At 40.4% G+C, this 20,891-nt stretch overlaps 1 protein-coding gene across 2 annotated transcripts in view; it reads left to right on the top strand.

Annotated features, from left to right (window-relative positions):
- LOC104595086 (ABC transporter G family member 3-like) overlaps positions 1-20,891 on the top strand; it is a 48,929-nt gene that overhangs the window by 15,323 nt on the left and 12,715 nt on the right. For both annotated transcript variants that reach the window (XM_010255666.3, XM_019197383.2), the window contains exon 4: positions 5,591-5,877. In XM_010255666.3, the coding sequence (XP_010253968.1) occupies positions 5,591-5,877 (287 nt within the window). The remainder of the gene's footprint in view (positions 1-5,590; positions 5,878-20,891) is intronic.

Consider the following 20,891-nt stretch of genomic DNA (forward strand, 5'->3'; position numbering starts at 1 on the left):
TTGTATGGTAGGTAGGGGTGTCAATTGGACTGGATTTGGTCCAATCCGATCCAGTCCAATGTGAGTCCATTATGAATGGACCAGGTCCAATCCAATCCAATGAATGTTTTGGACCAATTTGGACCGGTCTAATTCAATTTCTGGACCATCCAATCTGTTCAAATTCATTTTGATTTAGATTGGTTTCAACCCAAATCCAATCCATTGACACATATATTCTTATCTTATATCAATGGACCAAATATTGGCTTAATCCAACCCAATCCAATATAAATTTGTTACGGATGGACCAGGTCCTATCCAACCTAATAAATATTTTGGACCAGATTGGTCCAATCCAATATGTCTTATTGGTCCATCCAATCCGCCAAATTGATTTTGGATTGGACGGGGTCCAATCCAAAACCGGTCCATTGACACACTCAATGGTAGGTAGTGAAGCAGAAGACCCTGCTATTACGCTCCAATGTCTAGTCAAGTCATCTACAGAGACATCCTTGAGAAGTTCCAGAGTTTTCAACCAATGAATGGCCTTGATGGTGATCCCTTCTATGAGTTCAGGAGCTGATTTTCTTTCCCTTGGAAAATCCTGTTATTTCTCTCTTCCCAAAATGCCCACAAAATTGCTGCCTGATGGGTTTGTCGAAGCCCTCAAAATTAGTACTAGTCCCACAATAAGATATTTGCAGTAAAAGTGGTGCTAGGTCGAATCCCACAGGGAGCAAATCAGTAATCTCTTAGCCAAATGGATAAAGTAATTGAGTGGAAAATTTAATAACTAAAATTTAAAAGAATAAGAAAGCAATAAACGAACAAGAGAAAATTAGTCTTACCGAATTCTGGTTCAAGGGTTCGGGTTGAATCGATTGGCCATCGATCCTAGGTACAATTCAGCATTCTTGCAATTCAAGCATTTAACTTTAGATTTATTAGGATAGCCATAATAAACCTTGTGTTTTCCTAATTCAGTTGACCAAACCCAGCATTCGATCAACACTTATCACCACTCAACTGGGTACGATAGCGTCCATATTAAATAGTGATAGCATTAAGATTTGTGAAAATAGTTAAACCAAAATAACAATAATTGAGATAACTGCAATTACTGAATCTTGTTCCATCGATTCCTTTAGGTTGAACCATGTTAAAACATTGGTCAAAGGCTGTCACGAACAATTGACCCAAAAAGATATCAACCTAATTACTACTTGTACCATTATTCGTGACAATTACGGATCACCGAAATCATGGATAACAGTAGGAAAATCAACATTAATTCAGTTTGTCAAACTAATTAACATCAACATCCAATAAAAATATGCACAAGAATCAATGAATACTTGAATTAGAAAGCAAGAAAATAAATTAACTACAGAACCTCACGATGACACAACCGAACCTCCCCCCTTGAACCAGAAAAAGAAGCTTAGCTGCTCATGATCTGCGTAATCTCCATGCCTTGCTTCTCCATAGCCGAACTGCTTTCTTGAGCTTCTTGGTCTTCTTGATGATCTCTTGGATTTGGGAGTGAGTGATGCTAGAGCTGGTTTGCCCCCCTCTTTATATAGCCAAAGGAGAGGGCTGTTTTCCAACTCCTTCTGGGAGATCATCTTATCTTTAGGGAGTCTTGATCTTCTTTGAACTAATCCTATCCTATCTCTTATCTTGATCTAATCTCAATCTTCTTATCTCTCTAGGATTACATTCAAGACTTTAGATCTGATAAGACTCTCTCCTTGGAGATTACATTCGAGATTTGGACTCTTGACTCTTGAATTCGAGTTGGGCTGCTTCAAGGTATTTCTGCGAGTTGGGCTTAAGTTGTGAAATGGGCCTGGCTGCGAACTTGCTCCGATTTCGGGCTCATTTTCGTACTCGATGCGTGCCGAATCTGTCAAAACTCAGAACATAAAAGTTGTGGGCCTTATTTTCATCTTTTTAATGCTTCTTGAATTGTCCAATTCGGAGTCCGAAATTGAGAGTTAGGCCCAAATTACTGACAGACACCGAAACTGTTCAAAATCACCCAATTTGCCCTGTTTTCTTCCAATTGCCTTTTTTATTGCCCTGAACCGAAATACAAGAGTAATGAGTCCATTTAGGTGCTAAATAAATGTAAAAGAGTGAATATTAGGGGATAAAAATAGGGTTCTTTTTGATCTCATCACTGCCCTTGTTGTTCTCCACATCATCCTTCCCTTTATCTTGGGTTGTCGGAAGAAGCTATCTACACTTGAGGGAGGAGTCCACCTGGAATCAAAGAGGGAGGACAACCATTACCAAATAAGAGCAATAAAAGGACAAGGTATTAGTAGGTGATTCACCGTCTCACCATTCCTTAAGCAGAGGCTACAAGCATGTGGGGATAAGCACCAGTTTAATCTTTTCCTTTGAAGCACTTCCAAGGTATCATCATCGTCTATATGTGGCTGGCTAACTGACATGAATGATGTTCCACCACTCTGCCCTGTTCATTTACATATCCATTGTTAAATTGTGGGCCCTTAAATCACTTCTCACTATTTCAAGCCATGTCTTTTTTTGCCTGCCTCTAGCTCTTTCAGTCTCTTCAAGTTGTAATAGATCACTTCTTACTCATGCTGTAGATTGTCTTCTTTTCTTTGCATGTGCCCAGACCATCTTGTTTGATTGGTTGTGCCCAAACCTTCTTAGTCTGCTTCATCTCATTTTATCACCAATTGGAGCCAGTTCATTTCTGATCCTATCTTTTTTAGTTTTCCCACTCATTCATCTCAACATTCTTATTTCTGCAACAGTCGTTCTTTAGTTGTTTCTTGACTACCGAACTCTCTGCTCCATACAATGTTGCTACCTTGTAACAATTCTATTAAATTTTCCTTTTAGCTTGAGTGGTATTTTTATAACACATAGGCCTCTGGATGCACTCCTCCATGTTGCCCATCTTACTCTAATTCTATGGGCAACATTTACTTCACCTTTTTCCTCAAAAAAAAAAAAATCTATTTGCATCATCCTTCTTCTATCTCTCCCTTGTTATGGACTATCGGACAAAGGTAATGGAAGAGGTCACATTGAGATATTTCTTGGTCTCCAATTGTGTGAACCCTGATTTAGGCTTCTATTATTATTAAATTTACATTGTATATTATGTCTTAATCCTACTTTAAACTTCATTCTTAACTCAGAAATCTTAGAACTGGTATTTAACTCATTTGATGTTCACTTTTAAGCATGGAGAACTTCTGAGATTTTGACAGCTAGAATATCATTGAGTCACCATTTTCATAATTCCAATGAAAAAAAAGGGAAATATGCTACTCTCTCTCTCCCTCCCTCCCTCCCATTTCTGACTAGGGAGTTAATTGGTGAAATTTTGTTCAGAAGTCCACATTGAAGGGGTGACTGTTAGGAACCTTGATGGCCGTTCTTTGGATAATCCCATCCCTACTGAGTTGAAGGCATTCACTAGACATAATGTTTCCATTGTTTGGGATTTTGCAGCCTGGTGGGAGGGGTGGGGTGGTCTCCAATAAAGCTAACAGTTATGTAGGCGCTTTTGGAGCTTTGAGTTGAGAATGAAAAAATTTAGGGCGTCATTTAGTTGTGGGTGATGCTAGTGATACCGACCAGACTCGCTATAGGAGAAGTTGTTGGACCATGATGGATGGTTTGACGCATTACGGATAAGGTTCTTGACTTCTTGTCAAGGGAATAGTTATAATCTCTTAAATGAATCCCCGATGCTAGCTGATTCTTTGGCTTGGGATGGGTTGGGGAGATAAAATTGTGTATTTGGTGGCCCTATGCAATTTTCCTCTTTTGGGGACTTTTTCTTTTTTTCTTCGTCTCCTCCAGTGTTGCTTGAAATCTTGTAAATGGATGAAATATTGAAGTGTCTGTGTCAGACATGTGACAGACTGACACTCCACGAATTACATGGCATCGTTCCTTTTTTTCTTATACAACATATACAAACAGCTAATGTACACAATTAATGCCATTTTTCCTATAAAATGTTGTTAAGTAACAACGGCTATCTTTTAGACATCTTTTGCTGGTTTATAATATTAAGATTCAACATAATATGGACTAGTTTAATGGTTTATACTTTTCTATAGATGTGTCTGCCAGTCCTTGTTTCTTCATCTTGTTGAGTCACACTCCTGTACATGCATATGGTTCTGATTCCTGTGTCTATGTCTATGTAACACTGGTCCTTTCTTGCTTATCAAAGAAAAAAAAACACTGATCCTCTCTTCATAGAAAGGCTGTTGCACATTTTGCTTAATGAAAATATAGTGTTACCATGTAATGTAAGCAGAAAAGAAAGGTTTACTTGCTGCTTGCCAGCCTAAACTTAAGGAACACTTAGCATTTGTGTACGTTAATTCTTTCTTTTTTCTTAATCAACAACATTCTAATGGTTACCAATCAAAAAAGAGAAAAAAAAACTGTTACCTTTTTAGTCTTCCCAAGTAAGTTCCTTAGACATCCTTTTGAGCATGCCTCTTGTTTTTAGCGAAAATCAACTCTCCGTTTCAGCATAATTATGCAGTCTTAGCCAGCTTGAGATGCAATATTGTTTTCTTTTTTATAGATTTTGTATATATAATGGAAATATTGTGTAGCCTGTTTACTGTGTAAAAATTTACATATAGCTCAGAATTAGAGATGTTTTCATTTCACAATTCTAAAACATTGCCTTTTGAAGCCTTTAGATTTCACTGGATACCTCCTAGCCGGTACCGCCAGTTGGTCTTCTTTGCAAGTATGATCTAGTGTTGTCAATGTAGTCAAGTGATGATTAGTCATTTTGGCCTCTCTATTTGATGCAGTGACTAGTCAGTGCCTGGGCTTACTAGTTTACCAGAAAAAAAAGATAATTTCTAAATTTAAGATATTGATGCTATCTCATAGATAAATTAATATACATGCAATGAAGGAATTATTATCAAACATTTATTTTGTAGTCTTTGTTTTGTGAATATAAAAATTGGATAGGCTAGGATAAGAGTTAAGTCTTTGTTCTTTCAAAGAGTGCAACCTTTGGCCATTTGATGTACCCCTTGTTTGTGGCAATTCTGTACCAGCACATCACTGATTTGAAGAAAACTTGAAAGAACCTAACCTCCACTTATGTCTTTTATGCCTTGTTTCTGCTTCATAAACCATAAACCAACGATGCTCCACTTCCATCACAAATACATGAAGCAACAGTATGTGCATAAACAATAAAAATATATATTATCTTATTTTGAAATAATTAGATATAAATACAAATGAAAAAGCTTTAAAGTAACATTCTGGTTGGCTGGTTGTCGTGATTGTTGATTGACTAGTCAATCTAGTCGATGCTTAGTTGTTGTAGGTTACCTCATCATGAGTAGAAATAAACTAGTTAGTGATGCTTAGTTGTCTTAGGCAATGTGTTGGTAATACTGCTATGGTTAGTTGTACATTCCAAAGAGAATATGGGGGGGGGGGTAAAAAGAAGAAAAGAAGTCTGGAATTACATCATAGTAGTTAAAAAGAAACATCATCATTCTTTATTATTCAAAAGGATTTTTATTGGACAGAGGTGTTCAATGGAATCTGTTTTAATGTGTAGGGTTATGTGGAGAGGGAAACTGCACTGATTGGATCTCTTACTGTACGGGAGATGTTATACTACTCGGCACTGTTACAACTTCCTGGATGCTTCTCCCAAAAGAAGAGTGTGGTAGATGATGCCATTTCTGCTATGTCTTTGGGTGATTATGCAAATAAACTGATTGGTGGCCACTGTTATATGAAGGGCCTCCCTTGTGGTGAGAGAAGGCGTGTCAGCATTGCCCGAGAGCTTGTGATGAGACCACATATCTTATTTATAGATGAACCTCTTTATCATCTTGACAGGTTTCCTTCAATTGTCTTACTCAAGTAATGATTTTGTCATATTGGACTTTTTAATCAAAATGATATGATAGATGGTGGATCATAAAGATGTACCAACAATATAATAGTTACATAGAGCACATGCAGGGGTAGGAGCACCTATCATTTGATATGAATGAGATCTTCTGCTTAACCTCATTGGGGATCTCTTATGATTTATCAGCCCTTTTGGTGATTTATCAGCTTTTATTTTTTTCCTTTTGGCTTCATTGGATTCTCCTATATTTTCCATTTATGTCAACTTATCCAACTGAAAGATTCTATTGCCAGAACCATTTGGTTGGGCTGATTTTTTCCCTTGGGCGTCTTCTAGGTGAGACTAAACCTGATTTATAAGTTCCATCCCTTGCATTTTTCCACAGTGAATGCTATTGTGTTGGTACATTATGTTTTTATCTGCTCGGAATGGGATTTTATATGTTGGTTTTGAATGTTCTCTCTGTTATCTAACATTGAATTGTCAGAAGTAGTTTGAAGAAGACAGATATCAAGTGATGCACACGCCCAAAGAAAAACTTATATATTAATGAGGTTCAAAAATGAGAAAGGACAATTGTGCCCTTCTCTTACAAAGATAAAAAAGATGTATATATGAGTTTGACTTTGATATACTATGTAAGATACATAATATAACAATGCTTCCAAAAGGAATAGTAACAGGAGATCAGGAAACAGTGCTATGCATCAGCTTAAAAGGGATAGTAGAATGTTCAATAGAAATAGGAAAGTGTAAAACATGATTTTTACTCAAGCAACATGAAATACAATATTTATTAATATTAGCAAAAGATGTAGCTTTAGATGACAAGCAACTAGAACGAAACAAAAGTTCAAGTTTATTAGCATTAGGGTGGTCAAGACATCAATGCAAAAGGTGCCACACATTATTTCTGCCAACAAATTCTGAACTACTAGTAGTAGAAAATAAACAAGATGGAATAGAGGAAGCCTTTGTCTTTTCAAATTCCAAAGCAAGCAGTTGGCCCAGTCTATGCCCTTTTCCTCTCATTGCCCCAATGCATTGCTCCTGAACTAAACAACCATCACGAGAAAAAGAAACAGTATTACCATCCTCAACTAGTTGACTAACAAAAAATTAAATTAGTGGTAAGCTTAGGAACTAGACTAGAAAGACTTTAGGAAAATGGAATTGTGAAGGATAAGATTGAAATTGCAGCGTTAAGTGTCCAGACTGAGTTGAACAGTCACTAGGAAGTTCCGGAAATGGGTGTTTGGAGGAAAACAGTGAAGGTTGAAGCAAAACATTTTCTGTTTGAAGAGTTAAGATACAATGGGAGATTGGTCTTGAAGATCAGAGAAGCAAAGTTACTGGTGATGCTGTTAGCTGGTATCAATTCCTTGAAATGGTTTGGGAGTTTTCTAAAAGAAGCGTTCTCTTCTAGTAGGGAGAAAGATCTGTAAAGATTTTTTTTTGAAAGAAGGTAAAGTATGATTGCATTAATATATGGTCCTGTGTACAAAGAGAAGCTGTACAAAATGAAGAACCTCAAAGAAAGGCCATCCTCAAAAAAGTATGATCAGATATACTATCTCTAAAATCATTATGTATAGACATCCAACTTCTCAAAACCTCTATTGCCAAGTTAATGACCTCAGCTTCAGTAGTAGATTTTTCTCAAAAATCCTGTTGTTCCTTTCTGACCACACAACCCACATAACTGCCAGAGGGATGGAAGCCCAGCATAACTTTCCTTTCCTTGACAGCCCCTGAATATGCCACTCCTCTAGCAGAGCTCTAACTGAAGCTGGCATGCACCAGCTTAGATTCAGGGATTTGCAGAAGTGTGACTATACTGCAGAACTAAACTTGCAATGAAGAGATGCCCAGAGGATTCCATTTGCATATTGCAAAAACAACACCTCCAATCTGGCAGATTAAGACCTTTATTCAGCAGCATTTCTTTAGACAGACACCTCCCCAGCCCCGCCACCCAAACAAAAAAACTTTATTTTTGGAGGAGCCAAGTTCCCCCAAGTGGCCTTGCTAGGAAAGGGGCTTCAGGCCTTCCCACCGGAAATTTGTAGAAGGATTTGACTGTGAATTCTCCAGATTTTGACCATTTCCAGACTGTTGAATCTTGCTCCTGAAAACTTAGCCTGCCTTGTAACAGACCATTTCCAGTCTTGTAACAGATTAAGAAAATCTGCCATCTGCTGAATTTCCCAGTCGATGAAATTTCTCCTAAAGAGAGGAACCCAGCATAGCCTGCCTTCCTGGAGACGTAGAGAATCGGCCACTAAGGCTTCCTTATCTACAACAACATTGTACAGGGCTAGGAACAACTCTTTTAGGGTGTTGTCACCAGCCCACTGGTCTAACTAGAACCTGGTTTTTCTTCCATCTCCCACTTTAAATTTAACGCCACACTGTTGAACTGCCTGTAAGCCTTACAAATTCCTTTCCACACCCCACAACCATAGGTGCCAGAGGGAATACCAACATCCCATCCATTGTTCCTTATGTTGGAAGGGTTAAGATCCATCATGTGGATGGCCGAACCATGCTAGATGGCTGGGTTGAATTTCAAAAATTTCCTAATCCTTCTAGGAATCGAATTCCCTATGTTTTGAAAGACTGCATTTTTCAGGATCAGTCTTGCACTGAACCGGACCAAATTTGAAACCAATCAAAGAGGGAGATTTATACATGATACGGATACCACAAACATAGATCCCAAGGTGGAAGTTCACACCCAAATCAGTCCTAAAACCAGCCTCCACTGAAGATGGCGTAGTGTATAGGTGAAGCTGATTCAACAACACAGTTTTCAGCAAAACTGCAACCCAACTACTTGGATCTAACTGGGGAAGGTGAGCCTGAAATTCCTCTACTTTTTTCTTGCAAAAATCAAAAGAAAACTGATCTCTATCAGTCCTTGAAAGCCTAGGTCATGATAGGGTTTCTTGGAAGACAAAAGAGAATAAGAGAGAACAAAAAAGAGTGGTGTTCTAGTTTGGTTCACCCTCTTCTTCTTTTATCTTCTTATGAAGCACTTTTCCTAATCAAATTAGGAGATTATCCAAATCTAATTTGATCCGGACTTTATTAAGAGATAAGCCTTATCCTTTTAAGATGATGGGTGCTTCATACCCAATTCCAAACCCAGATTCGACCCAAAGCACATGACAACTTAAGTTTCCATGTGACAACTTACTTAAATCTTATTAATTATAGGCCTTAGACCCATTTCCTTCAAAGGCTCACGACCAAGATGTTGCATGGCCAACTTAGGCCTGATTTGTATAGCACGGGGCCCCACAATGACCTCATATAAGTCCACATGGGTTCGACCCAACCTCTGTGAAAAGGCTTGGCTGAATTCACTGCTAAACGCAGTGAACCCCTGAGCACATCACTATGGGCCCAACATTTACACTTAAATGATTCATGAATTCAGCCATCCTAAAAAGATCCAAGGATAATGGACTTAAGTAAGATAAATCCCATCAGATAATCAGCCTTGTAATGGTCTCTTACACTTAACCTCTTGGCCCATAATGATCACAACATTGCCCGACAGGGAAGGACCTCTCTTCTGGCTGCAAGGTATAGTGTCACTCTCTGCTCGGATGGATATCGGGAATTAAAACCTTTTGCAAACAATTTTCATAAAACATATACATATATACATACATATATATATATATATATATTGCTGTAGAAAGAACAGGAGCATATATATATATTGCCGTAGAAAGAACAAGAGTAGCTATACTATCTTCCGCAACTTCCGGAAGAGCCAAACATATTAGCAGTAGCAGTTCGAGATCATTATCAGGATTCATCTACATATCCATATTGGGATCAATCTAGAAGGAGTCGGAGCACAGGAACCCGCTGGCTCCACTGCTCGATGTCCGTTCGGAGAGGGGATGAGGTCGGTGCTATCTTTCTTTCCTCTCAGTGATCAAAACCAAATCTCAAACACAGTTGAAATCCACTACCGGTTGTTTAGGTTTCCATTAGAGAGAGTGTAAGCCCTATCATTCACTTTGTCTGACAAAGAGGCCGGTTCTATCACTATGATCACCCAATCAGATGAATTCTCAGATTGCCCCAACATACCCAGGTTTTGACCCTTGATGGATCTCAATTGATGGGCATATCAAGGACAACCTAATCCAACACCTAGTGTAGTACCATAATCAAGTCTAGGGGTTATGTGTAACTTTCCAATTTTGCCCATCAATCTCCAAGGTCCAGGGCATAACTGGAAAATGGTCTGGGTCAGTGTTTCATCCAAACACAAACTGCATGTGCTTCGGGTCTAACCCTAGCAGCTGAGACAAGCTGTCCTAACTTTTTTTGGTAGCACATCAGTGTCATCCTTGGTAGGATAAACTCCCCAAGTCTATCCAACGCCTGAGAACATTTTAAACTAATATGAGTCTCATAATGTCTAGTTTAAGGGGTAATTTCATAGAAACATACCAATATCAACATGAAACAATAATGTACTTTTATTCATTTACAATAAATGTATTTCTACATCAATCTGATTGGAGCTAAGGGCATACACTGTCTAACACCTTAAGCCATATTTCTCCTCAATCACCTTCCTCCAAAGTTTGTTTGGTTCTGATGAAAATCTCCACAACCAACTTCCCAATAGGGCAAGGTTGAAAAGAGTAAGGTTTCTTATTCCCAGCCCGCCTTGTGACTGGGGTTTGCAGATTTGCTCCCAGCTCACTAAATGATACTTGTGGGAATCTTTCCAGCCTTTCCAAAGAAAATTTCTCATCTTTTTTTCCATTTCCTTTGCTACCTCTGAGGGAATGGGGAATAAGCTCATAAAGTAGGTTGGAAGGCTGGCTAACACACTTTTGATGAATGTGACCTTACCACCTTTAGAGAGATACCTTTCCTTCCAAGAAGCCAATTTTTGGTCCATCCTTTCTAGGACTGGAGTCCAAATTGCTTTGGAGATACATTTGGCTCCAAGGGGTAGACCTAAATAAGTTGTAGGCAGACTACCCACTTTACATCCCAATATATCAGCCTAATAATGAATGTTAGGCACCTCTCCCACAGCTAATAATTCACTTTTAACTAGGTTCACCTTCAGTCCTGAAATTATCTCAAACAAAAATAGTAGATACTTCAGATTAAGGATTTTGTCCTCTGAAGTACTGCAGAAAAGGAGAGTGTCATCTGCATATCGTAGGATGGGGATTTTTGTTCCATTAGGACTTCAAAACCCTGTCTACCAACTTGCTAAGACCTTCCATCACTAAGAGGGAGAGCAACGGAGATAGAGGGTCTCCTTGTCTCAGCCTTCTTGAGCTTTTGGAATTTCCTTTTTCTAACCCATTTTCCAAGATTGAGAACCTTGGAGTAGAAACACAGACTTTTATCCAATTTCTCCACTTTGGTCCAAAGTGCATTCTTTCCATCATATAGTCTAATAAAGCCCAGTTTACATGATCATAGGCTTTTTCTAAGTCTAATTTGCAAACCAGCCCTGCTTTTCCACTTCTGTTCCTTGAGTCAATTAACTCATTGGCTATAAGAACTCCATCATGGATTTGTTTGTTGTGGACAAAGGCACTTTGGAAGCTAGAAACCAAAGATCTGTAAAGATTGTTGGTGGAATAACAAAGAAGATATATTGTGGAGACAAGAAATGCAAGAGGACGCTTCATAGTTTTGCAAGAATTCTATGATTTGGGAAGAATGCAGATGGTCTGTTTTCCGGAAGGTAGGAATGACCAAGGTTGGGAGCTGATTCACAATATAGTACAGGAGCTGTTGAACTTATGGATTGATGATTCACGCCAGCCAAAGTATCGCGAGAAGACTTTGGGAGTGTCCGTCAATGACAAGTTTCAGGATCAGATGTAGGATAGTGTTTTGGTTGTCAATCCTAATGCTGGGGAGGAGGTTTCGACTTCCAAACTAGTGGTTGAAGTATCAGAAGCTGTGTTAGATTGGAAGAAGCTAGCTGATATTGTAATCAAGGAATTGAAGTTCAAAGGTATGATCATCTTAACCCCCTTCGGAGACAGAAAAGCAATACTTGACCCGATGGAGGATAAGATTGAAATTGTAGCGTTAAGTGTCCAGACTGAGTTTGGGGTTCTTACTATATCAACTTGGTGTCTTGGTTCTAACACAAGACAATTAGATTTAGAAGATGGTGTAATAGTGAGAATGATTGGCTTGCCATTTCATCTTTGGAAGTAGGAGGTATTTGAATCAATTGCATTAACTTGTAATGGTTACTTAGGAGGAATTTTCAAATTGGACTGACGTTCTGTGGCGATGTTGCTGAACATTGTAAAACCAGATGATATTCCAAGAAAAATTGAGTTGTTGGCTGATGGTACTTCATACAGTGTTTGACTAGCGACCTCCATTGAAGCTGCATTGTGGAAGGATACCAAAAGGTGTTGAGCAGGAAGAAGTTATGCTCACCTCCTCATGTGAAGAAGGGCTGGTGTGTGACAGTCCACATGTGGAAGCATCGACCAATTGGGGAAAAACACCATTAATGAGCTCTTCAACAGGTCCGGGGTGCGGGAACTTGAAAGGTCAGGAAGGAATCAATGGACATTTGATTAAGTAGTGGTGCCGGTGAGGGTTGGGTCAAAGGGGTTGGAGATGGGCCCATATAGTCTTTCTACAATGCACGTGACCAGATTAAGTAGTGGTGCTTTGGTAGACCAATTTTATGGTCTATCTTCTTCTCATCTGGAGGAACCTAGTGAAAAGAAAATAGAATTGCTTCATTTTAGGAAGAACAAGACGCATCTGCGGTTGAGATCCATGAAGTCTTCACTAGGTAGGATCTCTGATGGCTCTGAGCCCACATTGAAGAATAATCTCTATAAAATCTTGAGGCTGTTGCCAAGGTTTGTGATGCTAGTGCTCCTATTGATACTGAAGAGTAGGGCTCTCGCATGAATGTCGGTTTACATATCGGTAGGAAGGATTTTCGTTGTAGGAAAAGGAAAGTTGATAAGAGAAAGTCGTTAGGACCTGTCAAACCAAAGTTGAAAAGAAACGAAGGAACAAGGAAGGTCTTGGCTGAGGCTGGAAAAAGAAATGAATAGAGGCAGATCTGGGTGATTGCTAAGTTTGACAAAAACGGCAAGAAGAGTATCATTAGTGGTGGGTCTGATAGGATTGGGGTATCTTCTGAGCCTGGGGGGATAAGTATGGCATCTACAGAGACCGGTTGTGATTCTGAAAATCAAGTTCCATTGTGTCTGGAGGGTTTAGCCTCTGCTGTCACAGAGGAGCCGGAGGGGGAGGAGACAGGTTTGATAGGAACTCTAGTGCCGGTGCTGAGCTGGAAATTAAAGGCGAGGTCAAAGGAAAGGATGTATCAGATGCTGTTGATTCTACTGGAGAACAGGATGAAATAAACATAGAAAATAGTCTATATTTTGAGGAGGTCAAGATTGGAAGGTTGGGTGTTAATTTGGGTTGAAGGAGTAATCTGGAAGAGAATGAGGAGGATCAGAGTAATGGGTTAATCAGCAAGAAACCGTGTAATCTGAGATCTCACAACATAGTTCATGTGACAAAGGTGTTTTCAAGACTAAAACTAGGCTTGGCAGGGGCAAGACCTACGAAAAAATACAAATGGGTATATAGAAGGAAGAGAGTGAGGTAATGGGACTCCTGAAACTGGGGTGACATTGCAAGTTCAGTCATAGCCTCCCCATACTTTGAAGAAACAACCGGAAAACAAGGTGGGTGCTGTTGATTCTGAATCTAGTGGAATCAAGCTGCCACAGGATACTGTTGTTGATGGAGAAGACTCAAGTGATGTGGCTATCCAGAAATTAGTTGATAGAGAGGTGATGGTTGGGAAAAGATTGGGTCTGTATTTTTTGGGTGGCGAGGAATTTACCTAGAGGGCCTGTAGAAATTTGAAAGAACAAGAAAGGAAGAGAAAGAGAAAAGCAAAGCTTATACTCAGGGGAGCAAGGACTGGGACGAGGATTACTCGATCCAAGAGGATGAACTTATAGATGAAGCTTCAGAAAGGCTTGCAGCTTTGGTTTTGTAGCGGGCCGGTGGTTTTATTGGCACTTAAATTGGCCATTGGGCCTGTTATGATTGGGTTTTTCTTGGGTGTAAGCAGCGGTTTTCTTAGGCCTTTGGGGGTTTATTGGGGCTACTAACATACTTGTGGTGACATCTTATCACCTTATGTTGTACTTATTCCTTTTTTATTTTAATGAATTTTTCTCTTTATTCTTCAAAAAGAAAAAAAGTGAATATGATTAGAGGTTTAAGAGATATCTCACCAATCATTTCAAGTTTTTCACCATTAGCTGTAATGATATGTTTATTGAGAGATTGATTGGAATATGCCCCTATCATATGATTAGAGGCACTGGAATCAATTATCCAAAGGTGACTGGGTGAAGAACAATAATATGATAACTCACCAGACAGACCAATGACTGAAAATGCAGAAGAAGTGGCTGTAGATATCAGTTGCTGCATCTTTTCCTCAGTGAGAACCCCAGATTTTAGATAGGGTGTTGGTGGCCAGTGAATGCATTGATTTGAGATTAAGAAGTGGACGAGTGGGGCTGGTTTATAAGATTGATATTGAGAAAGTCTACAATCATGTGGAGTGAGGTTTTTTAGAAGAGATATAGAGATTAATGGGTTTTGGGGAGAGATGGAGAAGTCGGATGTTTGCTTGTGTGTCATCAGTCTCGTTTTCAATTCTTATAAATGGAGTTTCTTCGAAGTTTTTTTTTCAGGATTCTAGGGGTTTAAGGCAAGGGGATCCGATCTCTCCTTTATTCTTTGTGTTAATTATGGAGGTGTTGAATCTGTTATTGGATAAAAGTGTGCAGCTGGGCTTGATTGAGGGATCTAAGGTGGGATCAAATGGACCTTGCATTTCTCATCTGCAGTATGCAGATGATACTCTCATCCTCTCATCTTTTTGGATGCTTCTGTGGAACAGGTGCTGAACTTGAGAGCAATTTTAGCAAAATTTGAATTGTTGACAGGTCTGAGAGTGAACCTCTCTAAGATTGTTTTGATAGGAGTTGGAGAGGTAAGGGGGAAGGTGTTAATGGAGTGTGTTGGGGCATTTGAATGCAGAATTGGGGAGCTTTCTTTCTTGTATTTGTTCTTGCCAATTGGGGCTAATTCAGCTTTAGTTACGCTATGGAAGCCAATTATTGAAAGACTTGAGAGAAGGCTGGATGGTTGGAAAGAAAGATATCTTTCTCTGTGGGGGTGGGGTGGAGGATAAAACTTATTAGGAGTATTTTACCAAGTTTGCCAATGTATTACTTATCCTTGCTAAGGGTGCCATGAGAAGTTGCAGAGAGAGCGGAAAAAATTCAAAGGGATTTCCCATGGGAAAGGGCGGGGGGGGGGGGGGGGGGAGGTAAGAAATTCTATTTGGTTAACTGGGAAAAAGGTCTGCTAATCAGGAGTTTAGAAGTCTAACCAGCTTCTCAGTAGGGGATGGGTTTTGGAAGGATGACTGGTGTAGGGTGGGAAAGCTTTGTGAGCTATTCCAAAGGCTGTATAGGTTAGCTGATCCTGATGTGGACTATCCTAAGCTGTTATGAAAGAAATGGGGAACAGTTGGTTTGGCACTCAAGGTTCAGGAGGCCACTACTTGACAGGAAAATAGAAGAGTGCATAACACTATTGGGAAAACTAGAAAGTGTGAAAGTTTCAATTCAAACAAGGGATGAACTATGGTGGAAGGAGTTCTCAATGGAAAATTTTCTGTTAAATCATGTTACTCAACCCTTTGTAGGAACCAATTGGACTCAAACCAGATTGAAGGGATTTGGAGTAACCTGATTCCTCCTGGGGTGGAAGCTTTTGTGTGGCTGGTTGGTATGGATAGTGTCTTGACTGTGGACCACCTGAACAGCAGAGGATTCAGCATGGCTAGTATATGTTACCTGTGTAAAGAACTAGAGGAACCGGTCAATCATCTGTTTATTTCCTATAAAATTTCTGGTTTCATTTGGAATCTCTTCACAACTGTTTGGGATAAGAAATTTTCAGCCAAGGACTCCTGTAGAGATCTTTTCTTCATGGCCAAGACTCAAAGGCAGTAAGATGGCCAGGCTGATTTGGAACTGCATACCATTTGCTATCTGCTGGAATATTTGGAAGGAAAGGAATAGAAGAGTATTTGAAGACAAGGCCAGGAATTTGGATAGATTGGTGGTGGCTATTAGTAATTTTCCCCCCCCTGTTGTAGTGGTTTTTCAAGGTGTTGCCTTAACACCTTGTCAGACTGTATTTTTTTCCCTTTTAATTAAATGTTTTATTTCTACTATAAAAAAAAGAATCGCGAAAGGCTCTCCCTTGAATGAAGTAGAAGTGGAAGTGGAAGAGACTATAGCACTCTCTGTGTAAGGTGGAGGTGACGGTGGTCTTGGCTTTGGGGTGGTCGCAAAACTGGATTTGGAAAAAGCCTATGATAAAGTTGATTGGGACGGGATCCTAAACACATTGGACTTAAGAAGCTTTGGAAGAAGATGGGTGCGGTGGATGAAAGGATGCTTCAGTACAGCTTGGTTCTCGGTACTAGTAAATGGAGAGCCCAAAGGTTACTTTCAGGCAAGCCAGGGGCCTAAGGCAAGGCTGCCCCTTATCCCCCCTCCTTTTCACTTTGGTTGTAGACATTCTTAGCTATTTTATTGAGAAAGCAAAAGGTCTTAGGCTGTTGAGAGGTTTTGCAGTTGGGAGGGAAGCCATTCACTTGTCTCATTTGCTATTTGCTGATGCTATTATCTTGTTCTTGGAGGCAGATTTGGAAAACATCATCAATCTGAAAAATTTATTATTTGTTTTGAGTTGGTGCCGAGCCTTCATGTAAGCTATTCCAAGAGTAGCATTGTGGGAATAAATACAAGTGAAAGCTTGCTGCATAGCTTTAAGGAGATTCTAGGGTGTAAATTCGAGAGCTTCCCCATTTCTTATTTGGGGATGCCCCTTAGAGGGAATCCAAGAAGTCAAAGCTTCTGGGATCCAGTGGTGGAGAAGTGTAAAAAACGATTAGCCACTTGGAAGAAAGGGTACCTCTCAAAAGGGGGTAGATTTACTTTAATTAAAGCCTCTCTGGCTAATCTCCCAACGTACTTTCTCTCGATGTTTCAGATTCCTTCCAAGGTAAAAAACAGAATTGAAAAGTTGCAACGGGATTTCTTGTGGGATGGGGGTGGAGAAAAGAAGAACCACTTAGTCAGTTGGGACCAAGTGTGAAATCAAGGGAAGCAGGGGGACTTGGAATAGGTCGAACCAAGAAAGAAATGTAGCTCTCTTGGGAAAATGGCTATGGTGCTACCCTCTTGAAACAAGTACTCTATGGGCCTAAGTTGTCAGCAGCCAATATGGAAAGCATGCCAACAGGTGGGATAGCAAGGTCCACTTGAATCGAGTGAACGCCAACATTCCTTGGAAAGGTATCAGTTCTACCTATTCTTCTCTCTAAACATGCTTCAGCAAAACCTGGTAAGGCTGTTGTTCTCTTCACCTATTGCTAAAAGAGCCACTAACCTTCCTCAGTCAAGGGAAGAGGAGGAGGTGACCTTGTACTTTGATGGAAGTGCTCTAGGGAAACCCGGGTCGAGCTGGTTGTGGGGATGTGTTATTGAGGAGGGATGGTAGTCCTTTGTGGTTCTTTAGTGGACCATTAGGGACTGCAGACTCTACAATGCTGAAGTTGTAGCAGTGCTAAATGGCCTCCGTATCACAAGAAGACTAGGCCTGACCAACCTGGTGGTCAAAGGTGATTCTAGCAACACGATAAAGTGGCTTGGTGATGTGGGCGCCGGCAGCAGCAACAGTAATTTAGTGTTCTCAGCAGCAGCAATTTAGTGTTCTCATCCTATCTTATCTATTCAGTATTTTTACCTTATCTGCTTTCAGTAGTAGGGATTAGTAGGAGTCTTATCTATTCAGTGTTCTTATCTTATCAGTTCAGTAGTATGGATTAGTAGGGAGTCTTATCTTACCTAATCTTATCAGTTCAGTAGGATAGATTAAGGGAGTCTTATCTTATCTTATCTTATCAGTTTAGTAGGATAGATTAGTAGGGAGTCTTCCTAAAAGTAGGACTCTTATCTCTTGTAATCTCCTATTTAAGGAGCTGAGAATATTGAATAAAGGATCGAAAATTTCAGTCAAGAAAGAGAGCAAAGGAGAGTTGGTGATCTCTTGAACAAATCACCTTTTAGGGCGGCAAGATAGGTTCTTCAAGAAAAGGGAGGAACAAGGGAAAACAGGAGGTTTTCCCCGTGGACCGACCCGTGACGAGATCCTATTCCCAGGCCCATAACAATTTGGTATCAGAGCAAGGCGTCATGGGTGACCTTGAGCAGTTGAAGACTAGGGTTCAGGATCTGGAGCTCAAGATCATGGAAAACAACACGGAGGTGCGCAAGATCAAGGACGACGTCCGAGAATTAAGGCGCTTGATGGAGTTGTATTTTTCCAGCAAGGAAAGGAACCCGGAAGGGGCTGCAACCACAACCGGCTGCCGACCAGACGTGGCAGAATCGTCGGGCGAGCAATAGGTCATTGACCTAGCGCAAGTTAGCAACACCCAGAATGTCCCGATTAAGCAGGAATCCGGTGTCGTCGAGGTGTCGCAGAATCTTGGGATTGTATATCTTCAAGTTGTTGCAGGTGCTGGGGCAAGTGCTGGTGAAGGAGCTTGTATGCCTCATGTTGCGGCTGCAAGTGTTGCAAAAGAGTGTTTGTTAGCTGCAGTCAGATCAGATCCTAGGGCTGCACATATCTGGGTAAATCTTCCTAATGCATACTATTTGGCTGGTGATCATAGAAGTGGTGGAAGGTGCCTGGAGAAGGCAGCAAAACTGGAGCCTAATTGCATGTCAACTCGATATGCTGTCGCGCTTCATCATATCAAGGATGCAGAAAGGAGCTTGTATGCCTCATGTTGCGGCTGCAAGTGTTGCAAAAGAGTGTTTGTTAGCTGTAGTCAGATCAGATCCTAGGGCTGCACATATCTGGGTAAATCTTCCTAATGCATACTATTTGGCTGGTGATCATAGAAGTGTTGGAAGGTGCCTGGAGAAGGCAGCAAAACTGGAGCCTAATTGCATGTCAACTCGATATGCTGTCGCGCTTCATCATATCAAGGTTGCAGAAAGGTCTCAAGATCCCACTGAACAACTTTCATGGGCTGCAAATGAAATGGCTTCAATACTCAGAGAAGGGGACTCTGCAACAATTGAGCTTCGGATAGCATGGGCAGGACTTACCATGGTTTACAAGGCTCAACATGAAATTGCAGCAACGTTTGGAACTAGACATAGTGATTTGACGGAAGTGGAAGAGCGAGTTATCTACACACTAAAGCAAGCAATAGAAGAGGATCCAGATGATGCGGTTCAGTGGCACCAGCTTGGCCTTCACAATCTTTGTACTCTACAGTTCAAGACATCTCAGAAGTACCTTAAGGCTGCAGTTGGCCGCGGCAAAAAATGCAGCTATGCATGGTCAAATCTTGGTATCTCACTACAGCTGCCTGAGGATGAACCCTCTTCATTGGAACCCGATCCAGGAGGGCAAAATCATTCCACCTATCCGGGATTCCTTTGACTGTGTTTCAAGACACCCATCATGAATTCGAGCTTGAGGACAAGCTCGTAGTCCAGGAGGGGAGTAATGATGTGGGCGCCGGCAGCAACAACAGTAATTTAGTGCTGCAGCAGCAATAATTTAGTGTTCTCAGCAGCAACAATTTAGTGTTCTCATCCGATCTTATCTATTCAGTATTCTTACCTTATCTGCTTTCAGTAGCAGGGATTAGTAGGAGTCTTATCTATTCAGTGTTCTTATCTTATCAGTTCAGTAGTATGGATTAGTAGGGAGTCTTATCTTATCTTATCAGTTTAGTAGGATAGATTAAGGGAGTCTTATCTTATTAGTTCAGTAGGATAGATTAAGGGAGTCTTATCTTATCTTATCTTATCAGTTCAGTAGGATAGATTAGTAGGGAGTCTTCCTAATTAGCAAGGAGTCTTCCTAAAAGTAGGACTCCTATCTCTTGTAATCTCCTATTTAAGGAGTTGAGAATATTGAATAAAGGATCGAAAATTTCAGTCAAGAAAGAGAGCAAAGGAGAGTTGGTGATCTCTTGAACAAATCACCTTTTAGGGCGGCAAGATAGGTTCTTCAAGAAAAGCGAGGAACAAGGGAAAACAGGAGGTTTTCCCCGTGGACCGACCCGTGACGAGATCCTATTCCCGGGCCCATAACACTTGGGGAGATGGAAGGAGGACCTGGGAGATTGGCTAACTACCTTGACAAGGCTAGAGATCTGTTACAATACTTGAATGCATCTTTAATCTAGATTCCTAGGAATTTAAACTCTGTAGCAGATAATTTAGCTAAGTTTGGTGCTCACAGGGTAAACTTTTATAGTAATAGTATAATGCCTTTGTAACTTGTGTGCGACTATCCTTTTTGTGTCCTTTTGTACATCATCTCATGTACTCTCTTTTTTCTCTTCAATAATATATAAAATTACTCTTTTTCTCAAAAAGAATCAATGAAAAGGATCCCTCCCTTTGAAGGAAGGGTCTCTATTTATAGGTGAAGAGGGATGCCCATATGTGCATGGAATGAAGGATTCCTGAACTTCCATAAGGCGATTTTAAACTCAGATCCCTAGGCTGATTTGATAAGGACACACATCGGATCGTAGAGTGGGGACCAACTATTGGCCCGTGTATGCTGTTGTTATCACCCTCTCACGATCTTACCACGTGTCGTGTGTGGGAAGCTTTTGCAGGGTGCATGTGCTTTACAACACCTTGCTTTTCTATCCGTGGGTCTGCGCAGGCTTTCTCTGCAGAATTACAATCTATTAGATGTTATAGTGGCCAGCCACAATTAGTGGCCTGGCATTCTCTAAAAATAGTGTTGTGGTGAGTAACCACGGCTTTCTTGGAGACGAGCATGTTTGTGTGTTTGC

The sequence above is a fragment of the Nelumbo nucifera genome, chromosome 2 (genome assembly GCF_055504915.1).
Source record: "Nelumbo nucifera cultivar China Antique chromosome 2, China Antique-T2T, whole genome shotgun sequence".
NCBI classification, from domain to species: Eukaryota; Viridiplantae; Streptophyta; class Magnoliopsida; order Proteales; family Nelumbonaceae; genus Nelumbo; species Nelumbo nucifera.